The sequence below is a fragment of the Benincasa hispida genome, chromosome 4 (genome assembly GCF_009727055.1).
Source record: "Benincasa hispida cultivar B227 chromosome 4, ASM972705v1, whole genome shotgun sequence".
NCBI classification, from domain to species: domain Eukaryota; kingdom Viridiplantae; phylum Streptophyta; class Magnoliopsida; order Cucurbitales; family Cucurbitaceae; genus Benincasa; species Benincasa hispida.
In genome coordinates, this window is record NC_052352.1 from 10,494,908 (window position 1) to 10,509,647 (window position 14,740).

Consider the following 14,740-nt stretch of genomic DNA (forward strand, 5'->3'; position numbering starts at 1 on the left):
CTAGTGCAAGTATGAGCCATGTTCGATCAAATTGTGTTTAAAGATTCGATTCTTTCACCATGAATATTATCTAACATCAAGAGTTAAAGGTAGATAAAAATATGAATGTATAATCATATAAGTTAATGTACTCGCATTTTCTAAATAGATTTATATTATCATTTCAATTTGTTGTCCAAATACTAAGTAGTTGACAATATAATTGCTAAAGTGGGTATAGATTAGTAGTAATTGATATACATTGTTTTTTTTGGTAAATTGTAAAAACCATCTAGTAGTTGTAGTAACACTATCAAATTTTCAATTGAAAAAATTATACCTAATTTTTTATAAGTTTTAAAATTGAACTTTTAAATTTAGGGTAATTGTAGAAAGTGGACCCATAGTTGATAAAATTTGAACACTTGGGCTTACACAAATATTACAATTTATGAATTAGTGTTCCGTTTGGGATTGCTACCTACCTTATTTAGTAAAATAAAACTAATAGATACTCACTTTTAGATTTAGCTTTCCTAAAAATTTACTAACTTCTTAACTATTTAATTAAATATATTATAATATTATCCTTTTATATTAATGTATTTTGTTATATATTTTTTAAAATTTAATTAATTTATTTTTTATAAGAATTATTTTTTCATCTTGCCCAAAAAGAAATTTTTTAAAACTTTTATCAAATTATTTAGATGAAATAAAATTGGTTGGAATTTAAATCATAAACATTTTAAAATAAATTATAAATTATCATCAAAATGGAAATAATTGAAATAATAACTCTAGTTTGATTCATATAACTAAATCCTTGCTGATTTTTTCTAATTTAAATTGAAATTTACCACACTATTTTACTTACTTTCTTCTAAAAGTCCCGCTAGCAATTATTTTTAAATCTATAACAATCCCAAAGGAATAACTATTTTAATACAGCAAGTATAAATAAGTTTGAAGGTCCAATTTGACCTAATTTTAATTTATATAATTTTGAGAATTCAATTTTTAAAATTGATAGTTTAATGATATAATTGCAACTACTATTATAATTTTGAGGCAAGTATTTTTTTTAAAAAAAAAAAATTATAATGATGTATTCTGACTTTTATACATTTATTATGTTTTACTCAAAAAATAATAATATTTAATACATGGGTGAATAATCCATAAAAATAAGTACACTACATTTTGCCCTAAAAATGAAGGAAAATTTCTTGGATGCCATTTTTCCACAACGTCTCTTGATCGATGAATGGGGGATCCACGTCAGCCCACAGTTTGCAACGTTCACTAGACTTGTCTCTTTTGCATAACCCATTTCCACGCGCATTTGAAAACTCATATCTGGGACCCAAAAATTCGGACACGTTGCATCCAACCCACGCGAGTAGCAATTTTGTTATACAGTCGCGAGTAGTCATTAAACCAACCTTCCCCATCCTGTTTCAAAATTTTATGTTTTTTATAACAATAATATAAAAGAAAACAGTGACGTCAATGACCGTTGTGAATTTCTTCCACAACCTCACTTCTCTTCTTTGTATTTCTCCGGCCAAACTCTAACGGTCATTTTTCAGAATACTCATTTTGGCTGTTCTAGGGCAAACATCCCACTCCTCCGTTCAGATTCATCTGGAATTGGTTGAGATTACTTTCTACTTGCTGGGAAAAGTTGTTGGTTTTTGGTTCGGATTCATGTTGAGACGATCTGTAGTGAAAAACTAAGGTTTCAAGACCGGAGTTCGTTGTTTTGAACGGAAATAATGGTTGCTGCTGTTTCGACGACGTTGAATCCTAAAACCGTGGCTCAGTCTCAGAGAGTGCCTCACTCTCAAAACCCTATGAGGCCGCCTCTTTTACCTTCTGATCCCGACAATGGTGCCGCCGCTCGACGGCCCAAATCCAGGGAAGTCACTTCTCGGTACTTGTCATCTTCCACTTCCACTTCTTCTGCATCGGTTTTGAGACGATGTCCCTCCCCTTCGGTTTCCGGAACGTCTACTTCGGCGACTGTTCTGACTCCGATGCCGTCGTTCAGGCGGTCGGAATCCGTGGAGAGGACGCACAGAGGGACTCCACAGCCTAATTCGTTGGATTTCGGATTTGGTCATGGTAATGGTAGGGGTGAGATGTCAGCGGCTCAGAAGCTGTTGTTCAATTCGACACGGAGCCTATCGGTTTCTTTCCAAGGCGAATCGTTTCCTTTGCAGGTTAGTAAGGCAAAGCCCGCGCCGACTCCTGGTATTCGGAAGGGTATCTCAGAGCAGAGAAAAACAAACACACCGACAAGAGGTACTGGCGGCGGTGATCAGACGGAGAACATGAAGCCTGTAGATCAGCAGCGGTGGCAGGGTAATCAATGGCAGGCGAATTGTATGAGCAGGAGTTTGGATTGTACGGATGAACGGAAGAAAGTCGCTGGTGGGTCTGGGAGTGTAGTCAGAGCGCTGCAGAATTCGTTTGCCGAAGACAGATCTTCATTTGATGGAAGACTTAGTACTGATTCTGGAAATGTACAATTGGAGAAGGCGGTAGAGCCTCTTCCTGAAGGAACTTCAGCTAGTAGTTTAGACATTTCCTCCGATTCTGAGAGCGTGTCTTGTAGTAGTAATTCAGGAACACAGGAGGGTGGTACCGGAAAAGGACAGCGTGGCCCTCGAGTCGTTGTGGTACCGGCAAGAGTCTGGCAGGAGACTAACAACCGGTTGCGACGGCAACCAGAACCGGGCTTTCCATCATCTAAGAACATTGGAGCAAAAACTTCAGTACCTTCAAAAGTAAATATTCCCAAGAAGCATTCAATTGATAGTCCAGCATCATCTCCTCGCCAGGTTGCAAATAACAACATGGAGCAGTCGTCTCCTATTCGAGTTCCAGTTGGTCTTGCATCCCCAAGTAAGCTTTTAGCATCATCCATATCCATATCATCACCTTCAAAAGGAAGTCCATCTCGTGTAAGATGCTCAGTGACAAATGGGTTTGGTAATAAATGGAGTAGCACACCATCTTCTTTGAGTTTTGCTAATGATGTTCGAAAGGGAAAAATGGGGGATAGCCGGATGGTTGATGCACATTCATTGAAGATGTTGAACAACAGGCTTTTACAGTGGCGTTTTGTTAATGCTAGAGTAGATATCATTTCTTCTGTCCAGAGCCTGAATGCAGAGGTATGATTCTCCGCTTTATCTACTGAAAGTAGTTGTTGATCCTTGTCCTGATTTGCATCATAATCTGTTCCAATTTATGTTTGAATATAGCAAAAAGGGAAGTTGATCTGATTCTAAACTGAAGTTTAGCATTTTTCTGATAAATTAATATGTTGTGATAACTTAGGCTTCTTGGTTATTGTTAGTTGGTCTTTTATTTTCCCCCATTCTTGTTTATCTGATCACCAAATTTCCAGCTCCCACCATGGCATTGGCATTATCTTTTTCCACTCTATCGATCTTTCTAATCTGTTCTCCTAATTGACTCTAGGAGTTCAAACCACTTTACTTATATTGTTTAATTGTTCATTATGTCAGAGAAACCTCTTCAGTGCTTGGAATGGTATTTCAGAACTGCGTGAATCTGTTATAGCCAAAAGACACGAGTTGCAATTACTTCAGCATAAACTGAAGCTGGCTTCTATCCTCGAGTCTCAAGTAAGATATGCGGCTGCTTCTTCTGCTTCTTCTTTATTCTTTTTTTCTCCTCTCTTGTTGTGTATCCTGTTATCTAAACCACTTAGGTTCGTAAGGCTCCCTCTTGTTATCAGTTATCACAGATCAAATTCTGCATGAATATTCATTAGATTGTTTTGTTGACACTAGTGTCTTTACCTAGACTTTGGTAATTATTGTGATTTGCAAATGTAGATGACATGTTTGGACGAGTTGGATCTTCTGGATCAAGACTTTTCCAGCTCTCTGTCTGGTATTACAGATGCTCTGGAAGCTAGAACCCTCCGCTTGCCAGTTGATGAAGGGGCTAAGGTGCGTGTCATCTGTGTGTATGGATGTTTATCATCACGTTTGTTTTTTCATTCTTTGTTTATTTATGCATTTATCTCTTCGTCACAGGCTGAAGTCCAGGATGTCAAGGATGCTATTTGTTCAGCAGTTGATGTGATGCAAGCAATGGCACCTTCCTTAAACTTATGGCTACCAAAGGTTACAATCCCACTCTCTGTTGTTTGAACTTTCTGTATTCAACTTTGTCACTTTTGTGCGTCTAGTAGTTGGATTTTCTTTTTGCTATCGTCCTCTATAATTTGTTTGAAAGGTACAAACACTACAATTTTGGTCATTTGTCAACAGCAGCAAGTAGAGGACTGGTGTATTTTAAGTTTTCTTCTGTTTAAAGACACCTGTGAATTACACAGCTTAAACAGCTTAAACACATGATTAAAAAGTGTATCTTATTAATGATGATAGGTTGGAGATGTGAATTCTGTGGTATCAAAACTTGCTGATGTTAATGCACATGAGCGTGCATTGCTTGATCAGTGCAACGATCTATTGTCTACAGTAGCATCCATGCAGGTATCACTTTGTTTCCTCTCTCTCTCATTCACTCATCCCTCTTTCTTCCTGTTTTTTCTCTCACACATGAAAAAATATATTTAACCAGGTAAAAGAATTCAGCCTGAGAACACACATGTTGCAACTAGAACGCATACCAGCTTAACAGGGCAGCAGGACAGAGACAGGTATCTGCTGACTGCACTTATTAGACCTAAAGTTCATGCCAGATAATTAAAAACCCATTCTTTTTACTTGAATTCATGAAACAAGAAGAAATAAAAGATCCATTGACAGGGTCAGTCAATAGAAGTTGCGAGTGTTTCATATATGGTAGGAAATTTGTGGTGCTCTAGAGTGGATCAAAATTTACAACATTCATGTACTTTCTTTCTTCTAGAGAAAGGCCAGGGCAATATTTTTTGTAAATGTCTAATGATGTAGTTCTCATTAATTGCTTTATTTTGTCTCCCTGCCTTTTTTGGCCTCCAACTTTTGGTTTTTGTGGAAAAATAGGCAAATAGTGCTTTTTGGCTGATGATAGATGAGTATGAAAACTCCTTTCGACTGGTTACGTGTGAACTGTGAAAACATAGTCCAATTCATAGGTCAATGACCACATGCAATAAATTTTTGCTACCTCTATCTCATTCATAAAAGATTTATTCATTGCACTTGAAAGTTGAAAATGATTACAAACCCACTCTAATCCAACATTTGAAGATTGCTGTTGAAATCTTATGGGCCGATTAGAAGTTGGGTAATTTACCACCTACTCTAATCTAACGTTGAAGATTGCAGTTGAAATCTTATGGGTCGAAGTTTGGTAGTTTACCAAATTTTAAGAATTGCCCAATTGAGTTTGTTATTTTTCTCCTACAATGAATTAGGCCACCCCCCATCCCACATGGAGGCTTTGGTGCTTGTCATGATGGCAATTCTCTTTCCACTTGCATAATTCAAGAACTGTGAGTGCATATAGAATCTTCCAGGTTGAAAAACAAAAAAAGAATTAATTGAATTTTTCAGTGATACAAAGTTCTAAACTGAACCATGTCTTTGTCTACCCCTCTTTCTACATCCCAAAAATCAGCTAAACTAATTTTATAAAAATAAAAATTCAACTAAATTATGAATTTTGATTCAACTCCGGGAAGGATCGTCCTAATTCAGCGAGATCTCCGGTTCCGGCATCCAGAGGAACCGAGGCTTCTTCGTCGGAAGAGGACTTTCCACCTCCTCGTCACCGGGGAAGAAGAGCTTCGGTGACAAAGCCGGCGAGGCCGGGATGTTCAGGTCGAAGTTTCGGTGGCTATGGCTAACTGTATGGGTCGAACCTACTCCCTCCGACGACGTCAACGTCATCCCGCTGTAGCTCTGGTGATTCGCGGCGGCGCTAGCACCGCCATCGTAGTGGCGGCGCTTGTGGCCACCCAAGGCCTGGCCAGTGGGGAACGACTTGTGACAAACATTACATACATGAGCTCTTCCACTGGAGTTAGTCGTGGTGTTGGACGTGGTGCCGGAGAGCGACGTGGACTGGTCGTCGGCGGTTGTGAGTTTCCGGTGACTAGTCTTGTGACCACCCAGAGCCTGGTAAGAGGAAAAAACCTTATCGCAAAGGGGGCACTTGTAGACGGACTTGGGGGCGGTGACAGGCTCCGGCAAGGAACGAGGTCCGCCGCCGCGGGCGAGCATGATGAGACAGAGAGCAAGATACTCTTCTTCAGAGGGAGAATCATCGAGAGAAGGGCGGCGGGAACGCTTGCGCTTGGCCCAGGGCTTGAGTGGCTGAAGGAAGGAGACGTCATCGAAGTGAAAGGGAGGAGGGGCGGCCATGGTAGGGGAATTGAGAGCTTGGAGTGCCATAGATGAAGGAGAAGGTTGAGAATTCAGAGGAATTGAAATCAAATAGAAGAAAACTGAGAATTGGGAATTGGGTATTTGGAATTTGGAGGAGAAAGAAAGGAAAGTGGGGAGCTTTATAGAGAGAAGAAAAAAAAAGGAAGGAAGTTGCGTGAGGAGTGATAGGAAGATGGAGGGCAAGAAGACAGAGTGAGCACGTTTTGGTTTAGGGGATTGTCGGCGGCGATCAAAATTCGGTCAAACTATTAGGACGTGGCTGCGCTGACTTTTTCAACCGCCTTACCATATGCAACCTCTATACACATAAATATAGTTTTACATTGACTAGAAATAGAGAACATCATGATTGCACAAGTTTATTGGCAAGAGACATTAGGAATTCATTCGGACTTATTTTCAAAGTTGACAATATCATATATTTCATCGAATCATGCAATTGGTCTAGTACTCTTAGGAGAATCTTCGAATATAGAATAAAAAAGTTGTGAGCCTAAAAGATACCATCATCATAATGGAAATCTAGGGTTTAACCCTACCGATTTGTTAGTGTGCTCTAGAAAAGAGTAGTTGGTCTTGATAAGAGCTAAATGGATAGAATGGTTACTTGAGGAGAGGTTCAGTGATACTTTATTTAAGGATTGGATTGTTGGAGTGTCACTAAGGGGTATTTGGGATAAGAAATGAAATAGTGAGGAGTAAGAAGTTATAACGTTTAGGGAGACTCCTACTTTCCAACTCTTTGGGTTAAACACACTCTTGTATTGTATTGGTTTAATAAGAGAAGATCATAGATAGATTAGTGAAGATATATCTCTATGAGTATCGTATACTTAAATAGTTTACAAAAATTTAAATTCGAAGCACCTTATAAATCATTTGTCCACTTTTTATTTCATATATTTTTTAGTTAAAAGGTTTGATCTTTAAAACATTTAAAATTATATTTAATATGATCATATTTTTTTTTAAAAAAAATATTTTTCTTTATATTGAAGAGGTTATTTTTTCCCCAAAATGATTCCCTTCCTATTTAGGGAGAAAAGGGGTAAAAAAAAAAAAATCCTTTCCCGACTGATTAAGCAAGGTCAATTTCTCATTCTTTAGCTTAACGCTGTGTTTTTAGCGGTACAACATGGGTTTGATTAAGGCCAAAATATTTCTTTTGGTATTGTGCATTACAACTTCCAAGATTTTAGTCTCTTACACTTCTAAATTCCTAAATTGGGTTATACTTTCAATAGATCTTAAAAGATGTCTCTACCATCAATTTATGAGAGTTTTGTCCAAATGACAAAATTCTGATTTTGGTAATGTCAAATGACCTAAACTATATAAAATAATGAAAACTAACTTTGTGATAGCACCTTGTAATCGCATTTGGAGTCTCATTAATTCGCGATGGGTGCAAACCAACGATTGTGAATGGGCTACAAGGAAGAATTCAACGTTGGTTGGTTAATTTTTACTTAAGCAAAATGTTAGTTTTCATTGTTTTTAGGTCATTTAACATTAGCATAACTATATTTTGGTTATCCATGAAAAAATTTCTTAGTTTATGGTATAGCATCTATTGTTGAGGTGCAGATCTTACACGTGTTCATCGTTGTTGTAAGCCCCTCATTGACTTGACCTCCAACTCACTTCTCTTAGTCTGATCTCGCTTTCTGAGCTTACTTGCACGAAAGATCCTCATATCAATGTGGTGTCAAGCCTACCAAACCAATGTCTAAATTAGTACGTGGAGTGTATTGCCTGGCTATGCACACAAGGGTAAAGTCACGATCGTTCTTTGGAGATTACTTACTCTTCTCCTTTTTGAGTCGTCAAATGAGGCTATTTATAATATCCTTTCTTTGATATTTGCATCAACTCTGGCAATGTCAGGCTAGTTTGTGACAGGAAGCTACATGGTGTCAGACCAAGCATAACTTGATAATTTTTTTATCATTGTATATTTACCAACTCGACTAATCGATTTGAAACTAGAGACTCTGACTTTTACCTTTTAGATTGCATGATTTTGATGCCTCATCTTAATTTTTCTCGCACTTTGGACATTGCTCGAGGGCACGTTTTCCATGAATTGGAGTTTGAAGGCAACCCTCAACACCTACTATGGTATTAAATTATAAATATAAAAAAGAAGACATTAAACACCTTCATCTCATTGTATGAATCATAAGTTGAAAAATGGATGAATCTAATGGGAAGAAGTAAAATGAGATGTAAGTTATATGGTGAGGTTGGGGTAATGGAATGGTTGAGTTAGAAGTCAAAGTTCTTTGATTGAATTTTAGTCATAAATGACAAAAACGCGGTATTTTGAATGCTTCAATCTCAACTTGCTTTATTTTGAAAATTAAAACCATAAATAAAATGAGAGGCGGCTTCCGCAATTTGGGAGTTTATTACATTATTTTGTCCTCGCCCCAAAATTAACTACCAAGTACCATGAACCGTGCCCCTCACACTCAACTATATATTATCATTTCAACCTACCCTTAATTGTTAATGTGTACAATTTTTCTACTAATGACCTATTTTCTTAAAAAAAAAAAAAAAAATTTGGGTAAATATCAATTTATATTTCTAAACTTTAGGTTTTGTATCAATTTAAATTCTAAACTAATAGTTGTATCAATTTAAACCATGAATTTTGGAGATTGTATCAACTTAAACTCCAAACTAATAACTGTATTAATTTAAACCCTTAACTTTTATAAATATATCATTTTAAACCCTGAACTCTCATAAACCCTGAACTTTCATAAATATATCAATTTAAATCCTGAATTTTCATAAGTGTATCAAAATAAAATATAAAGTTCAGGGTTTAAATTGCTACAATTATTAGTTTGGGATTTAAATTGATGGAAATCCGAAATTTTAGGGTTTAAATTGATACAACCCACAAACTTTAAAATTTAAATTAATACAATTCTTAGTTTAGGGTTTAAATTGATACAAATTAATATTTGCCCGAAAGTTCTCTAACCTTTTGCTGGTATGATCAAACTTCTTTTGTATCATTTTTTTTTCTCGTTCTTGTTCTAGTTTAGCTCACTTTCTCACTCTTTTCGTCTACACTTAATTTGTTTAGCATTTGAAAAAAATTTGTTCATTGTCACTGACCACTGTGCGTTGCCAAAGGAAGAAAAACAACTTCATTTGTCATCATCATTTCTACCATCAAATGTGAAATATAGGGAAGAGAGTGTTATCGTTATCGAAGAGATGAAATATAGAGAAGGGATCTATAGGAAGAAGATGAGGGGTGACTCGAGATCATATGAGGCCTTAGGCAAAATTTTGATAAAGAGGCCTTCATATAGAAAATATTATCTAAAATTTATTTTTCTTGCTTTTTGAGATGCAAAATTATATATTAAATTTTGATAATCGAAGTTCATTAATATATCATTTTCAATGGATAATATGACCAATTTATTTAATATTTCTTACGGCATAGTCGACCTTAAATAAGATTTAATTAATTTTAATTTTTAAAAGTTTCTTTCAGCAGAAGCAGACATTACTAGTATTGTTAATAATATTGTATATGCAATACATGCATTTGGAAAAACATTTACTTTTTTTTTTATATAATTTAATATTTTAATAGGACAATTAATTTCATTTTTCAAGACTTCTCTTACTATTTTTAATTCAAAAAATAAATCTAAGCGGTTAATGTCAGAAAATGTATCATGTTTTAATGTATTCTTAAGATTAATACAATATCTTTTCAATTTATCATGACTAACGAATTTAAAATTTTCATATCAAATAAGAAGTTAAAAAATATTTTTGTATACTTGAAATTGTTCAAATCTATTTTTAGGTGAAGAAATTGCTCGATCTATAATATAATAAAAGTAATTAATTCTAAAAAAATCTTCAGGTGATCATGTTTCTTCAATATCAACATTCTCATCGAATTATTTTTTTTAATCATTATTTTTTCACGAAATATTGGTTATATTTTTATATCATTTACAATTTCTTTAGCTGAAATCATAGCATCTATGAATTCATTTTCTCTATATTTACTTAAAAATAAAACTAAACCTTTTAAGTGATCTAAAGTAACATCAATATGCATATATTTATGTAGTAAGACTTTACTCACATAATCTACAACAAATAAGATATCGCAACCTATAGTCATGCCTAACAAGAATTCAAAATTTTCAAATCCATAAGTAGCTAAACAATTACCTTCACTTTTCACTTCAAGATCTTTATTAGTTTCTCTTATTTTTAATAAAACGTCCCTTATTTGAGGCACTTGAACTCTTATTGCTTTAACACTTTCAATTCGACTTTCCCATCATGTTTGTGACAATAGTTTGATAGTCAAGTTGGTTATGTGATCTAGCAAAAGTTTCCACCGTTTTGTAGACGAAGAAAATATAGATAAATACGTTGCACAACTTCGGAAAATGTCATAGCTCTATGACATGAGTTAACCAACTCATGTTAGAAAGTAGTAGATTGAAATTATGACAACCACAAGGTGTATAAAATGCTCTAGGATCTCCAGTAATCTTTTTGGTACACCTTGTTGTTTTCCTTTCATATTAGATCTATTGTCATCTTTGTTGTCTTATATTTGATATATAAAGTTAAGTTCCTTAATTGTGCTTATAACATATCAAATAAACATATTCTAGTAGTATCTTCAACTTTTAAAATTTCTAAAAAATTTACTTTTACTTCCAATAACAGATTTATCGAGAACACCTTTTTTTTAGATTCAATCAATTTAACTACTCTTTTTTTCTTATTTGAGCTTTTCATATTTAGATTCATATTTTCTAGTAAACATATTGGAGTTTGTGATTATCTTGGATTTTGATATTTAACATTTGAGTTTTATGAAATTTTAGTTATTAATATGTGTTGTACACAAATTTAAGCATTTTAAATTAATAAAAAAATAAAAGAAAAAATAAAAATCCGACAACCCAACCCGAATTTCAAGGGTAGGGTCGGGTTGGGTAGGGTTGGAGACCCTATTCGAATATATAGCCAACCTAGGTCCACAAAATCCTCTCGACCCAACCCAACCTGACCCATATACACCCTTATTAATAGTTGAAATTTTTAAGGAAATGTGAAAGGAATTATGAACAAAAAGATAAAAGATTAATAAATTTGAAATGCCAGCCAATCAAAATTGAGAGAGTTTATGAGTCCATTTATTATGAAATTTTTTAATAGTTTATATTTTCAACACTATAACTAAAATTTTACGAAAAGTACTAATAAGTATATTATATATATAATATGAAACTTTTCTAAAATAAGGGTCTTAGACGATCAACTCATTTACTTATACCTTAAGTCGGCCCTCAAAGAGATTTAGATAAAGAAATAGAACGGGAGTTGAGAGAGAAAGAGGAAATGAAATATTAAAAAAAAATTGAAAAGAGTTATAAACCTTATTTTGAGAAATTAGGATGTAAGTATGAAATAATCGGGAAAATTAAAAGGATATTATCCTTTTAGAAACTATTTAGGAAAATATTGTTGTTTTCAAACTATTTGTAAAAATATTTTTTTTTTCTTTTAAATAAGTCGAGGGTCGAAAATTTGACCTAGATAGGTCGAATTTTGAACCCTCGACCTTCCTTTGTATGTCGAACTTTGAACCCTCGACCTTGATCTTCCTAACATTATTATTGAATCTGTTTAATTATCATTCTGGATTTGATAGTATTTCTAAATTTTCATAAGGTCCCCCTGGAATTCCTTCCAAAGCTTGTTGAATAATTTTTACGGATTCTTTCATCTCAGCAAGTATGACTAAATAACGAGCTAATGAATCTCTTTCTTTTTGCCACTGAACTTCCCAATCAAATTCGAGAGCGAGATTTTGAGCGAGAGCGTGAGCGTGAGCAAGAGCGAGAGGGAAATAGCGAGATTTTGAAAGAGAATGAGAATACCAAAAGAGAAGAGATGAGAAGACTTATCTCTGGAGTTTTTGTCACTTGTGCCTCATTGTGCGATCCGTTCAACATCACCCACATGCCTGCAGCACACAAAGATTAAAGACTATGCAGAGATAGGGTTAAGTTGGTATTTTAAATAATGGGTTCAGTCGACCAATACAATTTGTAATGTGTGATGTCGATTCATATCCTCCTATAGAAACATAGATATAATAGCGAGAAGCTAGACATCGATGCCGCACTGAGGTAATAAGCCACGCCTTTCTATAAACTTAGAAGGTCCGTACCGATTGCGTTGAGAGTCGATTTTGCATGTATGATAGTTACAGATGTAGCCGCAACATGAGCAATAATAGAATCAGCAACCCTCCTAGAAGATTGATGGGTGGAAGTCTGTTTATGAGACTGAATACTCACTATTACTCAAGTCAATTCTGTTTCGAGCTTCATGCATATTTGCACATTGTTCCCCGTGCATCTTCCCCAACTATAGTTTAAGACCTACACCTTTCTCTTAAGCTCACTGCCGCGTGGCATTGACGGTTTTATTAGTGTAATCGAAGATAACTGGGCACATACAACGCGCTCTTGATATGGTTTATTTGGTATAGATGCGCTTGAAGACGTAAGGTACAATAAGTGTTTGAGGATAGCTCGGGCTATCTATTGTTATTTCCTTATTCCTTGATGCGATCTTCGAATGGGCTTGGAGCGACTCTCACTATAGGCATCCCAAGTAGAATACTCCAGTAGTGCATATGATTTAACATTGAGGCTAGTTGAGTTGGAGAGCCTACAGTATCTCTCGGTTACCTGGTTGCTTGTGTTGAAAAACCATTTTCGACATTTAATTTTTATATCATGATCTAGTTATCATATGATTTTTTCACATTTACTCATTCAACAATTTAAGTGCGAGAGACAATTTTGTCGAGTGGACCTATACGAACTCTCGCAACGACCATCTGTAAGTTCCAACCGAGTATAGAACACCATGTTGATCTGCCCTTCCAACCTGAAAAACAAGTACATGTACCTAAACTTAAAATTTGATTTATCTTTACTTCCACATTTTTTATGTTATTGTTTATTTCTTGATATGTAATTTTTGTTTTCAGTATAGTTTGGGGACGCCCGTACAACAACTCTAATTAAACTATGGCCAAGGTTGTGACAAGATGTTCCTCATATATTGCCCTAAATATCTCTTGTATGCAATGTGTCATATTAACAAGAATTGACACAGAGAAGCCGAATTTAAAGTCCACATACATATTGTTTGATACAATATACCATTTGGTGATTGACAAAATCTCACTCGGACAAGCAGTGACAAGATTCGGTCTTTCAGCCAGGATGTCATGCTGTTAATATTGAACCAGTACTGCATGATATGTCTAAAACTGGACGATTGGTCCAAAAAAGGTTGCACATGTTGATTAGTGCGATGGCAATTATCGTGCAAAGTTTTCATTGTAGTTAGGGGTTCTGAACAATTTGAAACACATATGTCATCCAGAATATATCATTGGTAATAGATATATATCACAGGCACTACGTCCACTCGTCCGGAAGCAGCCTGTGGGTCATAACTGGAAAATGAATGAATATTCAGTTAATTTATTTTTTAATTTAAAATTTATTTTAAATATTGTCTAGATTTTTTAAATTCACAAGATTGCACATCAGTTAGAGTCGCGTGAGGTTGCGAACTTGAATCCGAACCTAATTCTTGTTATATTGTGGTGACAAAAAGCTATAATGGAGGACATTCTATTATATGTATGATATACTTTGTTACCTGTCCACCACTTCCTAAAATTTAAGAGGACCTGTTATTTGGGAAGAGGATGATTTTGTGAGGTTTGTCACAATAATGTGAAGGAGTTTGGCCCCCTAAATACTGTTAGCAGAGGTCAAACTAATTAATGTTAAGTCCGTGACTGGATGACGCCAAGCATTTGGTTATTCAGGACATTCATCGACTTCAAGTAGGCTGGTCCTTGCGCTTCATCGACGTGCATCGTGACATGGTACGGAGTCGTAGGAGACATAATGAATATTTATATTTATGAAGGCGCCTGCAAGGTACCAAGAGTCAACATCAAGAAACACCGGAGCACTCTCACGTTTGAAGTCAACAACGCCGACTACTACTCGAAAGTCGACTGACGGATCCGCCTTAGTATGTTCGACCTTGTTTATTGTGAATTATTTTTTAGTATATTTAATAGATAATTAGATATTATATTTTTTTTTTCTAATGAGTTATTTTTTTTTTAATGTTTACTTTTTTTAGAGTTAAGATTAAAATAATAAATATTTTTAGAAATTGTTTTTATATAATGGAAAATTAAAGAACAAAAAAAAAAAAAAGAAGGTGGAATGTGGTAATATTAAAAAGGAAAAAAAAAAATGTATGGC

The 14,740-nt window shown here is 35.0% G+C and overlaps 2 protein-coding genes and 1 long non-coding RNA gene across 3 annotated transcripts; 1 reads left to right on the forward strand and 2 right to left on the reverse strand.

The window, feature by feature from the left end:
• Positions 1–1,309: 1,309 nt before the first annotated feature.
• On the forward strand, positions 1,310–5,271 carry LOC120076396 (QWRF motif-containing protein 2-like). The gene is made up of 6 exons (XM_039030213.1): positions 1,310–3,161; positions 3,519–3,638; positions 3,852–3,968; positions 4,056–4,145; positions 4,410–4,517; positions 4,606–5,271. The coding sequence occupies exons 1-6, from the start codon at positions 1,758–1,760 to the stop codon at positions 4,660–4,662; spliced, it is 1,896 nt and encodes a 631-aa protein (XP_038886141.1). The 5' UTR covers positions 1,310–1,757; the 3' UTR covers positions 4,663–5,271.
• Positions 5,272–5,489: 218 nt separating this feature from the next.
• On the reverse strand, positions 5,490–6,498 carry LOC120076397 (zinc finger protein ZAT10-like). Its single transcript, XM_039030214.1, has one exon. The coding sequence runs from the start codon at positions 6,363–6,365 to the stop codon at positions 5,661–5,663; it is 705 nt and encodes a 234-aa protein (XP_038886142.1). The 5' UTR covers positions 6,366–6,498; the 3' UTR covers positions 5,490–5,660.
• Positions 6,499–7,288: 790 nt separating this feature from the next.
• On the reverse strand, positions 7,289–8,539 carry LOC120076398. The gene is made up of 3 exons (XR_005481542.1): positions 8,365–8,539; positions 8,167–8,247; positions 7,289–8,073 (listed from the first exon to the last, which is right to left on the reverse strand). It is a non-coding gene; the product is annotated as an uncharacterized LOC120076398 (long non-coding RNA).
• Between the last annotated feature and the right edge of the window lie 6,201 nt (positions 8,540–14,740).